This window comes from Anomaloglossus baeobatrachus, chromosome 2, assembly GCF_048569485.1.
Source record: "Anomaloglossus baeobatrachus isolate aAnoBae1 chromosome 2, aAnoBae1.hap1, whole genome shotgun sequence".
NCBI classification, from domain to species: domain Eukaryota; kingdom Metazoa; phylum Chordata; class Amphibia; order Anura; family Aromobatidae; genus Anomaloglossus; species Anomaloglossus baeobatrachus.
In genome coordinates, this window is record NC_134354.1 from 83,492,354 (window position 1) to 83,516,047 (window position 23,694).

Sequence of the window (23,694 nt, forward strand, 5' to 3'; positions counted from 1 at the left end):
CATCAGGGGAGTTAGAATGAGGAGATATAGGTTCCTGTTATGAAACCTTTCATGGGTTCACTATAAATAAAGCAAAATTGGAAGGGAATAAATGGGGGATATAGGTAGAAATAAACCCCTTACAAGAGGCTTTCCCAGTAAAGGAACAATAGAGAGCAGGTGACTTACCAGACGGTGACAGCATGCATCATCCAGGCTGCACACCGCTGTACACAGTCACCATGTTTAAATAGTCACCGCTATTTTGCCAGCGTGTGACGTCACATCCGCACATGCATTCCCCGCCTCCATGTTATGCGGTGGAACGCAGCAGTGGAACGCAAAATCCCTCAGGAAGTGACAATCACTCGCCCGGCGACTCAGTGACGTTCCCATGCTGGGATGTCCAAGTGGAACGCACGTGCGTCCACAGCGCCCGCCTCCATGACATACTGAGAGCCGAGACGCCTAAGTGGAACGCAGATGCGTCCCTAGTGCCCGCCCTATTCACAGAACAGCAACGTCACTCTGCTAGCACTTTACTACGCATGCGTGAAGTTCATATTTAAATGAACAGTGCTATCCATATGCTGTAAACCGCCCTATTTATATGCAGTAAATATAGATATAGAGCAGGGCAAAGTTACTACCAGATGACATGTGCAGGATTATAAAACCCAGGGAATCATGTAATCAATAACTGGATCTTTTTAGAAAGTAATAATCCCAGAGAAAAACGGAAAGGGGTGGGGGGGTAGGGGAAGGGGAGGAGGGGGAAATTTTGAGGACTAGGACTTAGTCTCCACAATATTATTAGAGGACTGTTTAAAACACATACTGGAGAGACATGGCCTAAATAAATTTAATAGGTTGCAACCAAGAGGGAACTCAGAAACCGACATGAAGCAGTTGTTTGTACTAATTAGAAAAAGGAAGAACATTCTAGCAACTCCACCACCAACTATTCTGACTAGAAGGGGACTTTCCCTACCTAACTGCGGAGGTTGGCACCCTAAAAGTGCGGTGTTTGGCGCCCCCGCTCATGCGATGGCTATCCCGCCTAACTACCAATAAACCTCCACCTACAGAAAGGGTGCATAGGATAGGGTCTCGTTCAGACCAAGAGGATAGACCGTCTTTAGCCTAAATATCCATCTCGATTCCTTTTGAAGAATTTTTTTGTCCCAGTCACCCCCTCGTTTCAGTGGGGGGACAATATCAATTCCCTGAAAGGTCACATGACCCTCGGCCCCTCCATGAACAATGTTTACATGATTTGCCAGCAGAGTGTCATTTCTCAGTCTTATATCCCTTAAATGCTCTCCTATTCTCCTTCTGAATTCCCTCTTGGTTTTGCCTATATATTCCTGCCCGCAGGAGCATGTAGCTTTGTAAATAACCCCCTTCGTTCGGCAGTTAACAAAACATCGAATGTCAAATTCTTGACGAGTGTTACTACTCAGGAACTTTTTCCTTACTTTTATAACACTACATGCCAAACAACCACTACACCGAAAGCACCCTTTCAGGTTGCTTTTCAGCCAATCACAGCCCATACGTCTGTTATCTTTAAAGTGGCTGTGTGTCAGTCTATCATGCAGTGATCTTGCTTTCTTGAACGTAATCTGGGGTTTGTCAGGAATAAATTTGCCAATATCCGAATCCATTTTCAGAATAGGCCAATACCTCTCCAGTATTTCTCTCATGGCCTTCGAGCCATTATTATAGGTTGTGACAAAACGTATTATTTCATCTGTACTACTCATTTTTGGTAGGAGGGAAAAGTAGCTTCGGTCTATCAATTCTACTAATCTCCTCCCGTGCTTTCTTAATGATCTTATTGGGATATCCTCTTTCCCTAAACCTATCTTAAAGGTCATCAATTTGTAGCGCACATTTCTCTGTATTGGAGCAATTTCTCTTGATTCTGGAAAACTTGCCCTTAGGGATGCCCTTCTTCAACGCTATTGGATGACCGCTTTCCCACCGTAGCAGTGAGTTTGTCGCCGTCTCTTTACGATGGGTGCTGGTGACAATATTTCCCTCACTAGTTTTTTCAATGAGGACATCCAAGAAGGGTAATTTAGAGCTATTAACCTCAAATGTAAAAAATAGACCAAGGTTATACTTATTGAGTTCTTGTACCGTTTGAGATAGTTCGACCTCCGAGCCCTTCCATAGGATGAAAATATCATCAATAAACCTGCACCACAACAGAATCTTATCAGTGGGCAGGGTGGACTCATCGCCAAACACTAACACCTCCTCCAACCAGCCCAGGAGCAAATTTGCATACGATGGCGCACAAGGGCTGCCCATCGCGGTGCCCCTGAGCTGGTGGTAAAGCTGGTTCCCAAATGTGAAGACGTTACGTGTGAGGCAAAACTCTAAGATTTCCAGTAAGAAGGCATTATGTTCACTAAATTGCCTACCTCTGCTATTCAGGAAGTGCGCCACAGCTTTTAGACCTATTTCATGTCTTATCGAGGAGTACAGAGATTCTACATCAATACTAGCCAGTATTACATCTCTTTCAATGGTGATGCCTTCGAGCTTTTTCAAAAGATCTGAGGTATCTCTAAGATACGAGTTGAGCGAAGCAACGAAGGGCTTTAAAAGTTCATCAAGATAGATACCCAGATTTTGAGTGAGGCTCCCCACCCCTGAAACTATTGGTCTCCCTTTGAGCGGACTAGTTCCCTTATGTATCTTTGGGAGACAATAGAAGATGCGGGTCACTGGGAATCTAGGGAGTAAAAAATCAAACTCACCCTTATCTATCAAGCCCTTTTCTTTTGCTTTCAAAAGAATATCTTTCAACTCACGATGGAACATCTTAGTTGGATTAACGGGACGTTTGCCATATCCATTGATATCATTCAGGATATTCAAGCATATATCCTTATAGTTGTCTACATCCATCAGGACAATGTTACCACCCTTATCCGACTTTTTTATTATTAGAATGGAAGAGTGTTCCAGAGATATCAAACTCTCCATTTCAATCTTGGTGAGATTGAAATCCCTGGAGCGAACCCCCTGAAGATTTTCCAGATCTCGGGTGACCAAATTACAGAAAATTTCTATAGATCTGACATCACCCATTGATGGTGGCATTTTGTCACATTTTACTTTCAAATGTGTAAATGGTCCTAGGCCATTAATATTTGGATCAGTCTCTCCAATGCTGTATAGGAGTCTTACGTCCTCAAGGATGTCTTCTGGTATACCCAACTCGGTGCTCTGTCTTTTACTTTCCCTGACAAAGTGTTTCTTCCATTTGAGCTTCCTGGTGAATAAATTTACATCCTTCACCCCTTCAAATGAATCAAAATCAGTAGTCGGTACAAATCCTAAGCCTTTGCTTAAAACTGACATCTCTGGGTCTGTTAGGGTGTGCTTTGATAAATTAATTATTTGGGTTGACCTAGGGCGGTTTACAGCATATGGATAGCACTGTTCATTTAAATCTGAACTTCATGCATGCGTAGTAAAGTGCTAGCAGAGCGATGTTGCTGTTCTGTGAATAGGGCGGGCATTATGGACGCATCTGCGTTCCACTTAGGCGTCTCGGCTCTCAGTATGTCATGGAGGCGGGCGCTGTGGACGCACGTGCGTTCCACTCGGACGTCCCAGCATGGAACGTCACTGAGGCGCCGGGCAAGTGATTGTCACTTCCTGAGGGACCTTGCGTTCCACTGCTGCGTTCCACCGCATAACATGGAGGCGGGGAGCGCATGTGCGGACGTGACGTCACACGCTGGCAAAAGAGCGGTGACTATTTAAACATGGTGACTGTGTACAGCAGTGTGCAGCCTGGATGATGCGTGCTGTCACCGTCTGGTAAGTCACCTGCTCTCTATTGTTCCTTTACTGGGAAAGCCTCTTGTAAGGGGTTTATTTCTACCTATATCCCCCATTTATTCCCTTCCAATTTTGCTTTATTTATAGTGAACCCATGAAAGGTTTCATAACAGGAACCTGTATCGCCTCATTCTAACTCCCCTGATGATTATGGGATATATGAAACACGTCGGGAGAAGGAGAATTTGGGAAAGACAGTGACCCCAATCTAAAGGGATCCCAGGTCCAGAGTAAAAGGGACTGTGGAGATGCCTATAATGATGGGAAACTGTCTGTCTGGAAACTGTGGAAACTGAATGCACCAATCTTTCTATATGCACAATGCTCTGATGAAGTTTGGGTATTTGTGAGCATTGTCACGTTTGTTCTGAACCACTGGTGCTTGTTGGTCAGAAATGTTATATGTGATATTCAATCAACTGGTCACTTATTAATCTGCATTAGTACCGCACAACTGTCTGAAAGGACTACTGCATAATTGTGTAGACAAACTCATCAGTGGGGACATTTACCTAATTTTCCTCGGTGTGTTGTCAATTTATGATTCTGCACCGAATTTTTTGGCCTGGTGGTAAGTTTTTTACATATATTCTGTGACAGAGTGCATTGATCCCTTATTAGAAGAAGTGGGTACCATAGCACGATAGTCTTTGTGACAGATATTGGTTTTAACAGAGGTAAAGTGAACCTCTTTTTTAAGAGACTTATTAAAGGCTATGTGTTAGGTATTTTTTTGCTGTATATGGTCTTGATAATCCATAAATACCATACCAGTGGCTATATTAATCACAGCAATGCCAGTAACCAACATGGCTATGGCATTACCATGTATGGCAGGCAAGCCATGTTGATTGGCTCTCTAACAGCCACAAATCTTGCTATCAAGTATCAAGCAGTGGCTAGCACGCTTGCTCATCATTGTTTACCAAGAGAGAATGAAAACTGCAAAGAAAATAACACAGTACCTACAGTCAAATATGGTAGAGGTTCAAAGATGTTTGGGGTTGTGTTGCAGCGTCTGGCACTGGGTGCTTTGACTATGTGAGCGGCATGGTGAAATCTGAAGATCACCAAAGGATTTTAGTTTGCATTGTAATGCCCAGTGTCAGAAAGCTGGGATTGTGTCCTAGGTCATGGGTTTTCCAGCAGGACAATAAAGAAACTTACATAAGAAGCAGCCATAAATAGTTGGAAATAAAGCACTGGAGAGTTCTGAAGTGGCAGCAATGAGTACTGATATACACTACAGTTCAAAAGTTTGGGGTCACTTAGATATTTTCTTTATTTTTGAAAGAAAAGTACATTTTTTTTTTTCAATGAAGCTAGCATTAAATTAAACAGAAATACACTCTATACATTGTTAATGTAGTAAATGACTATTCTAGCTGCAAACATCTGTTTTATTTTAATGCAATATCTACATAGGTGTACAGTCATGGCCAAAAGTTTTGAGAATGCTACAAATATTAATTTTTACAAAGTCTACTGCTTAAGTTTTTCTAATGGCAATTTGCATATACTCCAGAATGTCATAAAGAGTGATCAGCTTAACAGTAATTACTTGCAAAGTCAATATTGGCTAAGAAAATGAACTTTAACCCCCAAACACATCATTGCATTCCTGCCTTAAAAGGAGCAGCTAACATTGTTTTAGTTATTGTTCCATTAACACAGGTGTGGGTGTTGATGAGGAGAGGGCTGGTGATCAATCAGTCATGATTAAGTAAGAATGACACCACTGGACACTTTAAAAGGAGGCTGGTGCTTGGTATCATTGTTTCTCTTCAGTTAACCATGGTTATCTCTAAAGAAACACGTGCAGCCATCATTGCTCTGCACAAAAATGGCCTAACAGGGAAGAGTATCGCAGCTACAAAGATTGCACCTCAGTCAACAATCTATCGCATCATCAAGAACTTCAAGGAGAGAGCTTCCATTGTTGCCAAAAAGGCTCCAGGGCGCCCAAGAAGGACCAGCAAACGCCAGGACCGTATCTTAAAACTGTTTCAACTGCGGGATCGGACTACCAGCAGTGCCGAGCTAGCTCAGCAATGGCAGCAGGCTGGTGTGAGTGCTTCTGCACGCACTGTGAGGCGGAGACTGCTTGAGCAAGGCCTGGTTTCAAGAAGGGCAGCTAAGAAGCCACTTCTCTCCAGAAAAAACATCAGGGACCAACTGATATTCTGCAAAAGGTACAGGGAGTGGACTGCTGAGGACTGGGGTAAAGTCATTTTCTCAGATGAATCCACTTTTTGATTGTTTGGGACATCTGGAAAACAACTTATTAGGAGAAGAAGAGGTGAGCGCTACCACCAGTCTTGTCTCATGCCAACTGTTAAGCATCCTGAAACGATTCATGTGTGGGGTTGCTTCTCAGCCAAGGGAATCGGCTCACTCACAGTCTTGCCTAAAAACACAGCCATGAATAAAGAATGGTACCAGAATGTCTTCCAAGAGCAACTTCTCCCAACTGTCCAAGAGCAGTTTGGCGCCCAACAATGCCTTTTCCAGCATTATGGAGCACCTTGCCATAAAGCAAAGGTGATCACTAAATGGCTCATGGAACAAAACATAGAGATTTTGGGTCCATGGCCTGTAAACTCCCCAGATCTTAATCCCATTGAGAACTTGTGGGCAATCATCAAGAGACGGGTGGACAAACAAAAACCAACAAATTCTGGCAAAATGCAGGCATTGCTTATGCAAGAATGGACATCAGTCAGGATTTGATCCAGAAGTTGATTGAGAGCATGCCAGGGAGAATTGCAGAGGTCCTGAAGAAGAAGGGTCAACACTGCAAATATTGACTTGCTGCATTAACTCATTCTGTCAATATAACCTTTTGGTACTCATAATATGATTGCAATTATATTTCTGTATGTGATGTAAACATCAGACAAACACAATTGAAAACCAGAGGTCAACAGTTCATGTGAAAATATAATTTTGGTGTCATTCTCAAAACGTTTGGCCATGACTGTATAGTAGCCCATTTCTAACAACCACCACTCCAGTGTTCTAATGGTACATTGTGTTTGCTAACTGTGTTAGTAGACTAATGGATGTTTGTAAATCCCTTGAAAACCCTTGTGCAAGTATGTTAGCACAGCTGAAAACAGTTTTGCTGATTAGAGAAGCTAATAAACAAAGGGAATAAACATATAACAAGACATTTAATTTTATAATTTTCTAGGATAAATACTTAATTTTCTGGACCAATCGCAAGGGTGCCAACACTTTCGGCCATGACTGTATATGCAAAATGATCAAAAGAAACATTACACTGCAACTAGATGTAGATGTGTACATGTTCTGTAGATGGAAGGTGGTCTCTCTGGTGGCCCCAGGAACATCAATCTGAGCAATAATATCCTCTGTAGTCTTTTTCTTCCTATGTTACCATTTTCTGTTCTAGCGTTTGCCGGGCACCTTGAGACATGCAGGATTTTCTGATATCATTAGCACACATTGTGGTTTATTAGCCTTGATTGGTTTTCTGTTACTTGGATAGTAGACTAAATTGTAATTCCATTATAACCTGTGCAGTAATACACATTAATGTCTCTGTACAGAATGATAAAGCTCAGCGTTATTACTTGTCCTGTATGTCATGAAAAACACAAGTTTACGGTATAGGGCTATGTAAATGCAATCCCAGATTAAGTTTTGTCTGGCCTCAGATCAGCATTATAATTTTAATAATTACTTACTGTCAGTCTAGGAAAACAGATATAATGAAGTTCTGCCTGCGAGGATTTACAGTCTAATTCTGCTGTCTGAGATGCGGGGAGATGAAGTGACTTGCCTGCGGTCAGAGGGAGCTTATATACAACGTCTACGCAGGAATCCTCGCGTTCACAGCTGAATGACAAATTAATTGAATGGTGAAGGCAAAAGGAAATCATTGACCGGTTTGTCTTCTGTTATTTTGCAGCGTGTCGGCCTGGATTCTACAAGGCATTTGCTGGAAATATCAAGTGTTCCAAGTGTCCTCCTCATAGCTTCACATATGTAGAGGCCACAACGGTGTGCCAGTGTGAAAAAGGCTACTTCAGAGCAGAAAAAGACCCATCCGCCATGGCATGCACAAGTAAGTCGTTATTATTATTGGGGTAAAATTTAAGGTGTTGTCCACATTTCCAAACAATTCACTTTTATGATACTTTTGATATTTTGTGACTTTGGAAAAGCCTTGTCCCCCGACTGCAGTTTGTATTAAATATTGTAACTGTGTGTAATGCTCACCACCAGGGGGTGCAGGTACACTGGAATGGTGTAGAGTTCCTAGGTGTGGTGAGGCGCTTGCCCGCTACGGATCACTAGTACCAAGGTGGGGATGGTCTACAGAGTAATCGATCAAGCTGAGTGTCAGAAGCCGGGAGGCCATGTCAGTACAGAGGAGCAAGAGAAGCTGAGGTCACATGCAAGCCAGTGGTTGGTAAGCCAGGAAGTAGCGTAAGGTACAAAAGGAGCAGAGCCGAAGTCAGAGAACAAACCGGGGTCGGAAGCCGAGAGGACACAAATGTACAGAGCAGAGAACAGGTCCAGGGTCACAAAACAGGTCGACGATCGGGGAGACAGGGAGTACAGACAATACGGGAGGGATGGAGGTCAGAGAATGGAACGCAAAGAAACGGGACAAGATCAGAACAACTCAAGAAAACCAGAAGCGTACACTGCAGAGCAGGAACATTTACTTGCTGCGTTTCATGTTAAACAGCTCCAAGATAAGTCAGAGCAATCACTCGGAATGAGGCATGACTGAATAGACCCCTCCCATCAAGCCTGACCCCGGAGAATACAGACAACAAGAAAACACCTAGGACACAATGGCTCTGCATAGAGCAAAGCCATAAGTGAATCATGACAGTGTGTTTTTCTTACCCTCCACTGGTCCAAAGTTGCGTGTTCACACTGCTCATGGTGTCTGTTATTGTCTTCAGAGCTGACATCACGTTGACAGCACTGCAGCCAATCAGGAAGTTATGCCCGGTTATTGGCTGCAGTGTTATCGATAGAATGTCAGCATTGAAGACAATAACACACACCTGGAGCATTGGCAGAGACTCAGTGCTGGACCTAGAAAGGATGAATAAATGGTTAGTTTTTAAACTGCTGCAGTTAAACAGTTTGATAAGAGTTTATTTCTTTCTACTGTTAGCTAGAAATATGTGTTTGAATAGCAGTTATATGAAAACAGCAAAAACTTGGGATTATGTCGGTGATCCCAAGTTTTTGCTCACCAGCGTTTCTTGCTGTTTTCATACATTTCTATGGTGTGTCTTTCGATTTGATCCTGTTCATCTTTGTGGTGCCCTCTTCCCCCTTTTTTCTGCATAGCAGTTGTAGACAGAAAATGGTAAAAAAATTTGAGATATTCGTACTGAAGCACTAAATTATAAGGGTTGGAGAGGTGGGTATAGCATTTAAAGGACATCTGCAAATAATATGATGACTACTAAAGGCCCCTTGAGTGCTCCAGATTACATATGACTATAGCAAGCACTAAAAATGACGTTCAAGTAAATGAACACTGGTATAACATGAAGACAATATTAGATTTCTGCGATTTGATTGCCAGCACCCCTTTTAGCACAAGTGGTTTTATATTCACATAGCCTTCCTTGACAAAGCTATATGCGAAATATGCATTATGGTACTGGACAGTATGGTCTGTCTTTGATCCATTTATTATGGCTTGTGATGGGTATGGGCGCTTTAGCACTGTGGCATCTTGCTAAGAGCTCTGTTTATGAAGGGAATTTCTCATCAATTGAGCTGTGTTACTATATCTATCATGTTATATATCTTTACCATTATGTTTTGATCATAGAAGGATGCTCTTGCGCTGCTTCACTTTATTGTGAAGTCTCTGTGTTCGAGCAGTTATGCTTATAATTTAATTTTTATTGTATTTACCTTTAAAGTTATATTGTGGGTTTCCTGATTGATATTTTGTATATATATATATATATATATATATATATATATATATATATATATATCTGTATGTGTGCAATACCCCCACTGTTTGATTATGATACTACATATATTCTTGTCTATGTTTTGCCATTGTTTTATTTTTCATTGATCACCCTGCCCCCTTTTTACTGGCTCTTATGGGGTGTTTTTATATTTTTTCTTCAATTTATGCATACCATTAGTTTTTATAAAAGAAGTACTCCCATCAAAGTTTTTATCCTATTAATATATTGCAGTCAACATATTATATAGCACTATGTACTTACAATTGCTGATGTTGCCTATCTACCCAGTTAATTCTTCTCTTTTCTCAGTAAGTCACTTTTCCCTGCATGAGTCATTCCCCTCTTCACCTTCTGACCAGCAGCTCTCCTTCTCCCCCCTACCTGTGACTTTTACAGTGACTTATGACTCAGGGAATGCATGGAAAATAGACTTCCGATTACTACATAGAGCTTAGGAGGATTCAGCTAGTTTGCTTTTAACTATGTGATGCCATAGACCTAATGGAAAAGAGAATAATTATCTGTATAGAAGGGTAGTTTGAGAAACAGTAAGTACATAGTACCATATAATATGATGATTGCAATATATTGAGGATGCAAATTTTGATGGAAGTACTTCTTTAATAGAAATTGGTATATATTTATACATATGGATTGCCTGATATTTAGTTTTTTAGGGAATTATTTATAGGTTTCCTTTATTCTATATTCACATTGGCCGCATGTTTTTTCCTAGCTACTGCCTCGTTGAGCAGCTGATCACAGGGGGTACTGATATTTATATTCCTTCCCCCCTGATTTAATATTGGTGGATTTTCCTAAGGGTATTCAGAGGCTGGATCATCTCTTTTATCCCTTCCCAATATGCTATAGTCAATTTCCATTTCTGTGTTTTCTATTTAGGGTTTGTTGTAGTTATGAATGACATCATTTAGTTTAATCTTGTTTTAACATTGAGCGTTAAAACATTGTGGATTAAAATTTAACTTCATTGTGTCGCTAGTTTCCAAGAATCCTAAAGTTTTAATTTTTCAGTTGATCAAGCCATGTGATGACTTAATTTTTTATGGGGCAAGACAACATTTTTATTAATACCAATATGGGTTAGAAAAAATGTTTTGTTGACTTGTTACAGTAGTTTTTTGCATTGTTGTGGTGACTAGATTTGAGCGAGTAACTAACTATTTGTACTCACTACACTCATAACGAGTACTGTCTAATACTCGCGTATTCATTCTGAATAGTGGGTTCAATGCCAGTCAATGGGGAAAAACTCGCAAAGTAACGAGTAACCCGAATGCCATAGTTTTTGTGCGAGTAGCAAATACCCGTACTATGCGTGCGAGTTTTCCCCATTCACTTGCATTGCACACGCTATTCGGAATGAATGCGCGAGTATTAGACAGTGCTCATTATGAGTATAGCGAGAATAATTAAGTACTCGCTCAACTGTAGTAGCGACCCAAATAAACACAATTTAGGCGTTTTGAACTTTTTCCGTTTACAGATTATTATTATATTTTGTTCAAAATGTTTCTCCAGGAAAGGAGACAAACTCTAGCTTTGCACTGACGAGGGGCAATCACCCCGAAACACCGTGTCTGCAAATTGGGATTCTGATCTGGCATATATCCTAGGTCATATGAAAAGGCTTATAAGGCCACTTGTGACTTTTAGGATTGCTACTTCCAATAGGTGGCACTACAGTTTGTCTCCTTTCCTGGAGAGACAATTTGAATAATTCCTAGAGGGGCATTGCAGCTATAAGTCCCCTCACCACTGACAGCCAGACTGGTTTGTCAGGTCTCCATAAGGAGAATAGTCTTCCCCCGTGATATTATATTTTGATAACTTGCACTTTTATGGATGCAGCGATGTAACATGTGTATTTTTTTATTTTAATGGGGGTAGTGAGTTGATTCGAACTTTCATGTTTTGTGGGGGTTTTTGATTTTTCTTACTTTTTTTCTTTTCTTTTTTTTTACTTTTCTATATTTTTTAGTCGACAATTTGAACCTGAATCACAATATTGCTGTTTTTAACAAAAATCTCAGTCACCTCTGAAGCCCATCCAAAAGCTAGATTTCAATGGGACTCAGCTCTCTGGCTATTATAACACCACATTGTTCACATTGTTGGGCAGCCAATGGGCGCATAAAGTGACCCAAACCCATGTCGGCACAATGTTAATGATGCTGTTAAAGATTAATAGTGGTATTTACCAGCTTTACTCAACCCTTAGCTTCTAAAGGCAGGTCCTGGCAGTATGTCACAAACATTACCTGCTGTGTATGGGGCTCGCTACTCCCCAGCCTCGCCACTCTGCCAATCCCTTTACTGGCTTCCCATTGCCCAAAGACTCCAGTTCAAAACACTAACCATGACATACAAAGCCATCCACAACCTGTCTCCTCCTTACATACATGACCTAGTCTTCCGGTACTTACCTGCACACAACCTCAGACCCTCACCTTCTTCTCTACTCTCTTATCTCCTCTTCCCACAATCGCATACAAGATTTCTCCGACGCCTCCCCCATACTCTGGAATGATCTACCCCAACATATCAGACTCTCGCCATACTGTGAAAAGCTTCAAAAGGAACCTGAAGACCTACAACCTACAATAACCATCAGACAAGGACACCACTGCACAACCAGCTCTACCCTCACCTACTGTATCCTCATCCATCCCCTGTAGACTGGGAGTCCTCATGGGCAGGGACCTCTCTCCTCCTCTTCCAGTCTGTTTTTGTAATGTTCATGATTGTTATACTTGTTTTTTATGTTTACCCTTTTCAATTGTAAAGCGCCATGGAATAAATGGCGCTATAAATAATAATAATAATACTCATCCCGAGAGCCTGCTTCACACACCTGCTCCCAATTTGTGCCGTAGCTGTATGGTGGATATTGGTAAGGGGTTAAACCATTGATGGACATTTTTTATGGTTTGTCTGAGGCTCAGATTTAGTTTCTTTATGTTTTAAAACAGATGGTAACAGAAATTCTAACTGATAAAATCAAATACTGCAGAGAACACCTTGTATGGATCTGTATGCATTGAAATTCATACAGAACAGTATATGGATTTACTTTGTGCTGTCTTACTAAGGTGCTTAAAACTTTCTGAACTTACAAAAGAATTTGAAACTTTGCAAAATTGATAAATCTTCTTTTTGTAGTATAAGACCATTGAAGTGGCAGACAGTCTGCCTCAGGAACATGTTTAGCAGAAATATCTCATCCCGTCAGGAAAAACTTAGATGCCTTATTAAAGCACAATAACATATGGATAACTTATGTAAACGATCATCAAACAAGAAGCAAGTTTCCATATTGTGATCAAATTAACTCTACCTTTGTAAAGTTTTACTTTTCTATGGATCACCAAGAGAAAAAGGGCAACACTTTTTCAGAAATCCACAAAACTTCTCCTCTTCGTTTTTGGATTTATGTCTTTCTTTTCACCCAAACTATGTGACAATGTAAAAAATTAACCCAATAATAACACTATATGTAATATGAGTGTCTATATACAGTAATGAGCAAAGAGTAACAATGTTTTGAACTTTTAACTTTCAGCCTCCATTTCTCACCATCCACTATAGCTCTGCGCATGAGACTACCATCATTTTATAGACAATCATATTGGCTATCTCATACATAAATTTGACTTCCAACTATTTAACATATTTTTAGTTATACAGATTTTTGTCTTGTCATTGTTGTTACTGTTTGGCTCCTGCTGGTGCAAAAATCTTTGTTTTTCTGTATACCACAAATTACAACCTGTTCTCATGTTCCCTAATAACTCAGTGTGTTATAATGTTGATTCCCAAGCGAAAGGTCACTGGTTCGAACTAAGGTGCAGCCATGAAGAAGATTTCCCAAGGAAAAAAAAAAAGAGAAACAGCATTGTGAAGACATGAGGGTTAGTGGGAGCTCTCGTCAGCTGGCCTGTCTTTCTTTAGAAAGACCGCATGGACCAGGGCTCATCATAATGAACGCCCATAGTCCTTAACCTGTGGGTAGAGCTATACACAGATAACCTCTACCATATTTGACTGTAGGTACTGTGTTCTTCTTTGTAGGCCTCATTCCATTTTTGGTAAACAGTAAAATGATGTGCTTTACCAAAAAGCTCTATCTTGGTCTCATCTGTCTGCAATTCACTTTTCCAGAAGAAGTTTGACTAACATACATGTTGGCAAACTGCACTTTAGCTTTCTTATGTCTCTATGTCAGCGGTATGATCCTCCTGGGTCTCCTGCCATAGCGTTTAATTTTATTCAAATGTCGAAGGATAGTTCACTGACACTGATCCATCCTTAGCCTGCAGGACAGCTTCAATTTCTTTGGAACTTGATTGGGTTTGCTTATCCACCATCCAGACTATCCTGTGTTGCAACCTTTCATCAATTTTTCTCTGCCATCCACATCCAGGGAGATTAGCTACAGTGCCATGGGTTGTAAAACTTCTTGATTATGTTGCGCACCATGGATCATTGAGATTGTTGATATTATTCAACAGTTTTGGTTCTCAAGAATTCAGACAGTTCTCTTCTCCTCTTTCATTTCTCCATGCTTAGTGTGGCACACACAGACTCAATGCAACGATTGAACGATTGAATCAACTTCTCCCCCATTTAATTTGGTTTCTGGTATGATTTTCATATTGCCCACACCTGTTACTTGCCATAGGTGAGTTAGAGCGAGCATCACAAGCTTGAAACAAAGTAGTTTGCCCACAAATTTGAAAAGGTGCCAACAATTTTGTCATCTGTATAAAAAAAAAAGGTAGTTGCAATAATTTTCTGGGAGAAATATTTCATTTTCTGGAAATATATATAATATATTTATGTTCATAGTTAAAGTACATGCAAAATATTGAGACATCACTTGGCAGATAACCTTTCTGGAACTTATAAAACATTTTTATTTCCATACAGGACTATTGCAATCTTGCAATTTAATCTAAACAAAACTTTCCCTAAATGATGATCGCAATTGGAGCTGAATAATTCTTATACACTAAGCTTCCACTGGAATAGGAGTGCACGACTAGCAGCCCAGGGGCTTTAGGTGATCTTACATACTATTCATTCCAGACCCCAACCATCTGGATACAGACGTATTTCAGGGATGAGTTAGTAGTTATGATGCACTGTCGATCCTTGGGATTTCCACATACCAGCAGAATGGGGATCTATTTAAGTTTGTCATAAGGTGGAAAAATGAGACCCAAGGTTAGGTGGAGAATTGGCCATGCATGTGTGAAGGTGTCTGTATATTTGTAAAGGCATTAAAGCATTATTCTCATCTTCTTAGATAGACACAATTGCAAAGTGGTTGTAAAAACAAGCAGACTCCAAACACATACTGATAGGGATTATAGATTGTGAGTCCGAATGGGGACAATGATGATGATATCTGTAAGGCACTGAAAAATGTATACGCTATATAAGCAAGTAAAATAAATAATTGAGTCATGTTTTATTTATTGTTTAACACTCATTGCTTAGGTTACCAGCCACTGCTGAAGTCTAGCAGTAGTGTCCAGATGTGTGCAGTGCTTATGTGACACCCTGGCAAAACAAGGGTGTCACATAGGTCTGCATCCATCTTTTTGGTGCAGATCTCACTCTCCCTTGGGGAGTTTCCAACACAGTTACATACAAGACCAATGGGCGGAGCAGAGAGGTCTGAAGTGTCTGGGAGGGAACTATATAGAGAGTTTCCAGTTTTACAGGAACAGTCTGCAGGAGGTGTGGAGTCTGGAAGGAGCTCCGGTGTGGAGCTTGGGGAGAGAGGCAGTAAGGTCCTCAGGAATAGGCCAGCCGCTTGTGGGGAACCAAAGTGGACCGGGACAGGGTAGTTGCCCGCCGGTGCCGACTGTCGGGACCCGGTCCGGACCCGTGCATGGAGCAGACACAGACAGGCAGGAGAAAAGCACCTGTATTACACCTCTGGGTGAGGGGCCCGTCCTCACAGCATCCGAGGGCACCAGTTACCAGCAACTTGGTTAATTCCTGGACTTGTGTCAGTTATTGCCTTATATCGTGAGTACTCCTGCACCACCTGGTCCAAGCCGTGGACTGCACCTGTCACTCCCAATCCATTACACTGAGCCCCGGGGCATCCACCCCTACCCACGGAGGGGTTAACATCCAGCTACCATTCCATCGTCCCTGGGTGCTCCCCAACAGCAGCGGTGGTACTCCACCTTACCAGACACCATGGGTGGTGTCACGAAGTATCTACAAAAAATCCCCTGCACATATTATGCCCCTTTTTATTTGAGTGTCCGCATGACCCTCGGGTCCGGAAACCCCTCGAGCCACTGTGGATCCGGATCCAAGCTGCCCGGCTGCTGGTACGGGGGTGGCACACTTACAAGCACAATTGATCTTGTAAGCACTGTGCAGAAGCTGTCCAGGGTCACTGGAGAGCACTGTTAGCTCCCAATCAGGCCACCTTGTGTCATGTTATAGGAGCTCCAATCTCTTTAATTTTTGTGATCATCTTCTTGAGTGTGGGAGCCTTGTTCTAATTCATATTTGCACTTCTCCAATGTCTCAGAGGCAAAGTTGCCTCTACTTGTTGCATTGGACAGTGTACAGTTTGAGCCAATGGCTCAATAATTCTGCTGGTCTGAACTGATAGTCAAGCAGGAGCACTCATCTCTCCCACAAGCAGGAAGTTGGGAGGCAGAGGAGCGGTGCACTTCTGAAAATCCTATAACAAACTCACTTTAAAAGGGTTGTCCACTACTAGGGCAACCCTTTCTGATTCCTCTTGTTTACCCCAGTTAAAATAGAAGACCTGTTCTGGTGCCATTTCAGTGCTGTCGGTAATTACAGTTTGGCGGTTATGTGACATTGTGACGTCATGCGAGCCTCGCATCCAATTACAGCCAGCTTCTCTCTCCCTGCAATCAGAGCAAAGGAGTTAACCAACAGTAAGTGACGCTGCAGATGCCACTGACTTCCTATTGATTGCTCATTTGGTCCGAAGGCGTGGTGAGAGAAATTGGCAGTGCTTGGACGCAGGGCTCCCGTGATGTCACAAAATCACGTGAGCACGAACCACTATTACCAACAGCACTGGAACGGCGCTAGAACTGGAGGCGAGTACACGGTCTTCTAGTTTACCTGGGGAAACAAGTGGAATTAGAAGGGGTTTGAGCTAGAAGTGGACAACCCCTTTAACCAAATGGAGATAGCTGTATGAATGCATGGAGTGTGAATGGGAAAAAGGGAAATATTTTCCTAGTCGGAGTCGTGGACGTCCAACTGACACCTATCATACATTTATGGCACGCACTTTTGTTATTCTATAAATGTCTAAGCTGGTAATGCCACTTTAGTTTTATTCTCAGCCCTTGGAATTGGTTCAATTTCACAGTGTGGCCTTCAGACCAGTAAAGGTTGTAAATCCCTGCCCTAGAAGCATCGCCTGGAAGACAGATTTTTCTATCCGTGGTTCACTCTCCTGACAATGAGCTGGCAAACATCTCCCTGTTTAATCTCCCCTCACAGCAGTAGCTCTCTTACTATATTCACACAATGTTTTTTTCAGGCGGCGAACCTGCCAATTTCTTTAAGTGGAAGACACTTCAGGAAATATTGGTGCATTTTTTTTCTAGCATCTTGATTTTGTTCATTTTGTCAGTCCTCTTTAACATTTTTGCCTGGTAGATTATGTGCACACATTGACTATTTGGTTGCAGAGATTTCTGCACCATTTCTGCATCTATTGGCTGGAAAAATGCAGCACAAAAACACGTTTTTGCTGCATTTTTGCTGTGTTTTTCAAATTAAAATCAATGACTGAAAAACCGCTGGAAAAATGATAAAAGATTTGACATGCTGCAAATTATTTTCGCCACCAAATCGGCAAGGAGAAAATACTCAACGTGTGCTCTACACTTCAGGATTCTCATTGACTATCGACATCAGGATTTGCTTACAGTTTTATGACAAATCTGCTCTCAAAAACACATAAAAAAGTGATAAAATGCACTGTGTGCACACAGCCTTAGCATTTTTTAGCTTTTTTCTATTATTTTTGACACATGTGTTTCACTGGCTTTTTCCAAATGTTTTTGTTTCTTCTCATTCAACAATGTAGAAACCACTAGCAGTTATTGAAGTAAAAACGCTCAACGAGACTCCCATGAGTCTTTGACTTCCAAACTATAGAGCATTTTTAGAATAGGAAATGCATGAAGAATGGTCAAATCACTTCTTCCAACCGCTTGGTGCTCTTCCAAACTTGTAAACAACTGAATACATGAACAGCAAATAATTTTTAGACTGAGTTCATATGTCCTGTAATCATCCGTTAGAACAGATCCTGCAGAGATCTGTTAGCAAAAAAGTTTTGCAAATACAACTTTATTGTGCATTGTTAAATAACTGATTTCTGCCAGATCTGTTTTTTTAACATTGGAGTCTATGGAGGATGGATCCGTTAATGGATTGCTATTTAGCTATCCATTTCACTTGTATTTGTAACAGATCCATTTTTTTCTTACAGAATCCGTTTCAAATGGCAGCTAAATAGCAATCTGTTAACGGATCCATTCTCCATAGACTCCCAAGTAAAAGAAACAGATCAGGCAGAAATAATTTTGCCAACGGATCTCTTCAGGATCTGTTCTAATGGATGATAACATGACAAGTAAACTCAGCTTTAGGCCCCCTTCACACACACGTGTCTCCAGTACGTGTTTGGCAGCTTTCTCACGTACCGGAGACACGTACACACGTAAACGTAGGTATTCCTATGGTTTTGGACACACAAAAGTATTTGCGCACGGAACGTGTGTCCGTTCCGTACATACGCATGTCTGTGTGTTTTTCACGCCGACATGTCCGTTTTCTCTCTGGTGTCACACAGAATGCAAACCTGTCACACGTAACACACACTGATCACACGGATGTGTTCCGTGTGACACACATCGGAGAGAAGACATGTGTCTGTGAGAAAAAAAAACAAAACATTACTCACCTTCTCCTGGCCTCCTGTCTCTGCCACTGCTGTCACTTGCTTCCGACCACCGCTCATTATGCTAATTGAATATTCACTTCACTGCGGCCAGAAGCAGCAGCAGCGGGGAGTCGGCAGGGCGGGAGACCGAAGTTCAGCACCACGGACAGCGATGCCAGGGACAGGTGAGCAGAAAGCTCCTGTTCTCCATGTGTTATCACGGATCACGCAGGGCAAAACGCACCTTTGACATGTCCGTGAAAAACGTGCGTGGTTTTTAACGGACGTGTGAAAGAGGCCTTAGGCAGGGTTCACATGTCCCTGTAGTCATCCGTTATCATGGATCTGTTAGAGATCCATTTGAAAAAAAGTTGTGCAAGCACAACTTTTATGTCCATTGTTAATAACATGGATCGGATGGATCTATTTTTCTATTAAATTGGATGGATCTATTTTTAACATGTGGAGTCTATGGACAATGAATCTGTTAACGGATTGCTATTTAACGTCCCTTTGTAAAGGATTTGTTAAGAAAACTATGGATCCGTTACAAATGCAAGTACAACTGATCCGTTGTCCATAGACTCCCATGTTAAAAAAAAAAGATCCAGCAGAAATCAGTTTCCCTACGGATCCATTCTAACAGATGACTACAGAACATGTGAACTTAGCCTTGCTATCACTGATTATGCAATGACAGGTCAGGGGCTACTGGGCTAGAGACCCTGTGCTTTCCCTTATCTTGGAGGTAGGCTTGATGGTAGCCAGGGCTGATGGTAGCCAAGTCCAAGCCCCCAGCGTGACCCTGACTCCTGTCCAAGCCCTGATCTTACTCCCTCTCTCCCCTACCCTCGGGGCGGACCAGCAAACCCAATAACGAAACCCCATAAAGTGACATGGACAAAGGAGAACGGAAACTCGTACACACTGCACGCAAAACACATAGCAGGAACAATAAGTGTACATGGGAATAAAGAAAAATGGAGTGAAGGAATATACAACAGGGGAACATTAACATCAATCAATATCACAATAAAGATCACCGTCAACAGGTTCACCAACAAGACTGGTATCACTTGGAGCAAAAGCTGAAGCTATAATCGGCACTGTGTAGTGAGATCCAGGATCTTATATAGGAAGGAGGCAGCTGTGATTGGTAATTAGCAACCTGAGCTCATAGCAGAGTTCCCCAGTAATTACCTCCTGCAGGACTGAGGAACAGTGCCCATTAAACAGCCGACGCCCAGCTCTGGCTGAACAAAAAGGAGACATCAGGTTGACTGTGAGGCTCTACAGTGTGAACAGAGCCTGACGCTGCTGTGACACCTAATGAGTCTGGACCTAAACACCGCATGACACTTACATTGCAATGTATATGTTCATTAGTTTTAGTGTATTTTCCAGGTTTTATCAAGGTTTTTCGGAGCACACCTTCCTGACCAAGATGTTGTGTACACATAACCTTTCTATCAAAATGGTGGCCCTAAGAAAAGCTGAAAAACATTTGATTGAAAGGCAGGCAAAAACTAAAAGACAAGTAAATGAGAAATGTCAAATGTTTATAAAAAAACAGCAAAACAACATGATTTGGGATCTCAAGAACTTCTCCGTACAGATGCTTTTTTTTGTTCAAGGTGGACATGTTCTTAGAGGTTTGATGTTTTGTTCTTCTGAGGAAATCTGTCACTACCTAAAATCAATAGATTATTATATTCAATTTAAATACCTTAAGCCCAACGCATACCGTATCTCCGGAACATTTGCATAAACTTTTGAGCGCGTTTCATACTTAAGCTTCCTGTAATACTTTTTCTACAGCCCGGCTGATAAAAGCGCGATAAACGTGAATCTAAGAAATGACAACGAGGCTTCAAAGTCAAATAGAAAACCTGTTATCTAATTAAGTACGGTATAGATATTAGATGATTGATGAGGCTCCGTAAGATCTAACGCTACAAAGAAGAAATCACAGGAGGCTTTGTAGAATCGGGTCTACGCACGGGTTAGGGGAGCCAGGGCTTTTTTTTTTTCATGCGGATCTTCATCGGTGCATAATTCATAAATGATAACAAAGCAATCAGGCCATATTTATAAACAGCCCAGTGACACATTATATTGTTAAATCTGAGGATTAGAATTAATTGTCCCTCTTTGTTCCAAGTTCTAAATCTTACTAAATGATTCACTGGATGTCATTACAGCTTAATATTTGCATGAAATCACAGTTTAGCCAGCATAATTTAATGGCAATTAAAAAGCTATTTAATCGTCATGCAAATTGGCATAAGGGCCCTTCAGTAAAGAGGGTACATTTTTTCAATATCGCAGTTAAGTATTTTTTCTTGGAGGTCCCATAGTGTAATTGATGAAATTCAGCTTATTCAAAGAACTTGATTTTTTATTTTTTTTGCTTTCATCTCTGCATAGCAATAAGATGAATAAAAACAGGGAATGGACCAGATTGCCTCTTGGGTTTTTTTTTGGTAACAATTCATTTATTGAGATTGAATTTAAGAAAAAATGGAAACCAATGGTGACTACAAGATCAGACTTAAATTCTGCATTGTTTGGTAACTGTAGAGCAATTTAAAAATATTCCTAACGTTTGTATCCCTGTAAAGTGTACAAGTTACATGTACAGAACACCCTTGATTGCAAAATGTTCAAAGAGGGAGACAGAAAGCACCCCTTAAGGGACACTTGGTCACATAATGGTCATAATCTGTGATGCCAGTCACTACTTACGGGTAGTACAAACGGTAGGGTAGTCCGGAAAGCCGAGGTCTGGTAACACGAGGACACATATGGACACAGGGAGTAAACAGAGGAGAAATCAGGTCACGATCCAAGGGTCAGAATTCCAAGAAGGGATGTGATGGATTCAGGGAATAAACTGAGACGTGGTCAGATAACGGTTCGTGGTCAAAAGCCGGGAAGTCATGACAGGAACAGGGAGCAGACAGAGAGGAATAAAACAACAGTCCAGGGTCAGGAAACCAAGATCAGAACACAAGCAGGAACTCAGGCCAACAGCACAACAACAGAACTAGAATGTAAGACTGGCAAGGTTCTGTAGGCGCATACTAACTAAAGAAGCAGAGCAATTACCCTGAAGATGGAACACCTGAGCAATCAGCACCTCCCAGAACCAGCATGGAAGCCAGCGCTGTCAATCAACCTGCTAGACAGAAGCCCAGAAAAATACAGCAGAGCATCTCCTAATGTGCAAGATGCTCTGCACAGAGGGATCGTGACACTATCGAGGAAAAAAGCTTCTCCCTCCCTTCCAGTAGACTCAAGCTTTCCAAATATTGCTTTGAGAGGATGACATTTCCACTATATCTTTGGATACTTATTGCCTATTTTTTTTAACTGATATAGTGTTACTGTCCACTGCCTTGGTCAAGTGTAATCTATCCCTAGCAGCAGAGACGGTGAGTCAATACAAGGGCCAGGTCTTTGTTCTTTTGCTCCTGCTTTCTAGAGGAAGCTGAGGGCAGGCAAACCCTGGAACAATGGTAGACACAAGAGAAAGGTAGAAAGATGATGAAGAGAATGATGATAGAGTATCTGCCCACAAGAGATTATTGAATCTTTTGAAATTCTAAACATTTTTGCTAAGTTTTCAAAAAAGATTTGAATAAATCAAAGCAAATCTCAATACTGGAAAGTTTTTAACTGCTTGGCCAATACATGTGGTGAAGGGAAGAGAGGGAACATGCTGCTAACCTTCAAACTTATACTCATCAGAAGAGAGAGAGAGAGAGAGAGAGGACCTCACTGACCAAAAGAGCTTACATTCTACAGGAGAGAGGACCCCGCTGACGAAAAGAGCTACATTCTACAGGAGAGAGAGAAGACCCCGCTGACAAAAAGAGCTTACATTCTATAGGAGAGAGAGAGGATCCCGCTGACCATAAGCGCTTACACTCTACAAGAGAGAGACAGGACCCCGCTGACCTTAAGAGATTAAACTCTACAGGCGAGAGAACCCCACTGACCATAAGAGCTTATACTCTACAGGAGAGAGGAAGGACCCTGCTGACAATAAGAATTTACATACTACAGAATAGAGAGATAGGACCCTGCTGACCATAAGATCGATCTTACAGTCTATAGGAGAGAGACCGAGGACCCTGATGACAATAAGAACTTACACTCTAAAGGAGAGAGAGGATCCCACTGACAATAAGAGCCTACACTCTACAGGAGAGCAAGGACCCAACAGACCATAAGAGCTTACATTCTACAGAAGAGAGAGACAGGAAACTGTTGACCACAAGAGCTTACACTTTACAGAAAAGAGAGAAATGATCCTGCTGATCATAAGAGTTTACACTCTACATAATAGAGAAACAAGACCCTGGTGAGCCTAGAAACGTACACTCTACAGAAGAGAGGACCCTGCTAACAATAAGAGCTTACACTCTACAGGAGAGAGAAAGGACACCGCTGACCATAAGAGATTATTCTCTACAGGAGAGATAGAGGACACTGCTGACCATAACAGCTTACACTCTACAGGAAATAGAGAGGACCCTGCTGATCATAAGAGCTTACATTCTACAGGAGAGAGAGAGATGAACCTGCTGACCCTAACAGCTTGCACTCTACAGGAAAGAGAGAATAACCCACTGACCATAAGAGCTTACACTCTACAGGAGAGAGTGGACCTGTCTGGTTGTTCCCTTTTGCTGGGGATCCCAGAGGCCGGTAGCTCCAGCCTGATCGGTGTGGTTTCTGATGAGACAATCCCTTAAGGCCCTGTGCACACACTGCGTTTTTCCTGCAGATTTGCTGCGGTTTTGGGTGCAAAATTGGTGCAGTTGGTGTTCATTAACTTCATGCAGTCCTTCCCCAGCAAAGTCTATG

General features: G+C 41.7%; 1 protein-coding gene across 2 annotated transcripts in view; it reads left to right on the forward strand.

The window, feature by feature from the left end:
- Positions 1-23,694, forward strand: part of EPHA6 (EPH receptor A6) — a 1,356,729-nt gene that overhangs the window by 654,329 nt on the left and 678,706 nt on the right. For both annotated transcript variants that reach the window (XM_075335125.1, XM_075335126.1), the window contains exon 4: positions 7,778-7,933. In XM_075335125.1, coding sequence (XP_075191240.1) covers positions 7,778-7,933 — 156 coding nt within the window. The remainder of the gene's footprint in view (positions 1-7,777; positions 7,934-23,694) is intronic.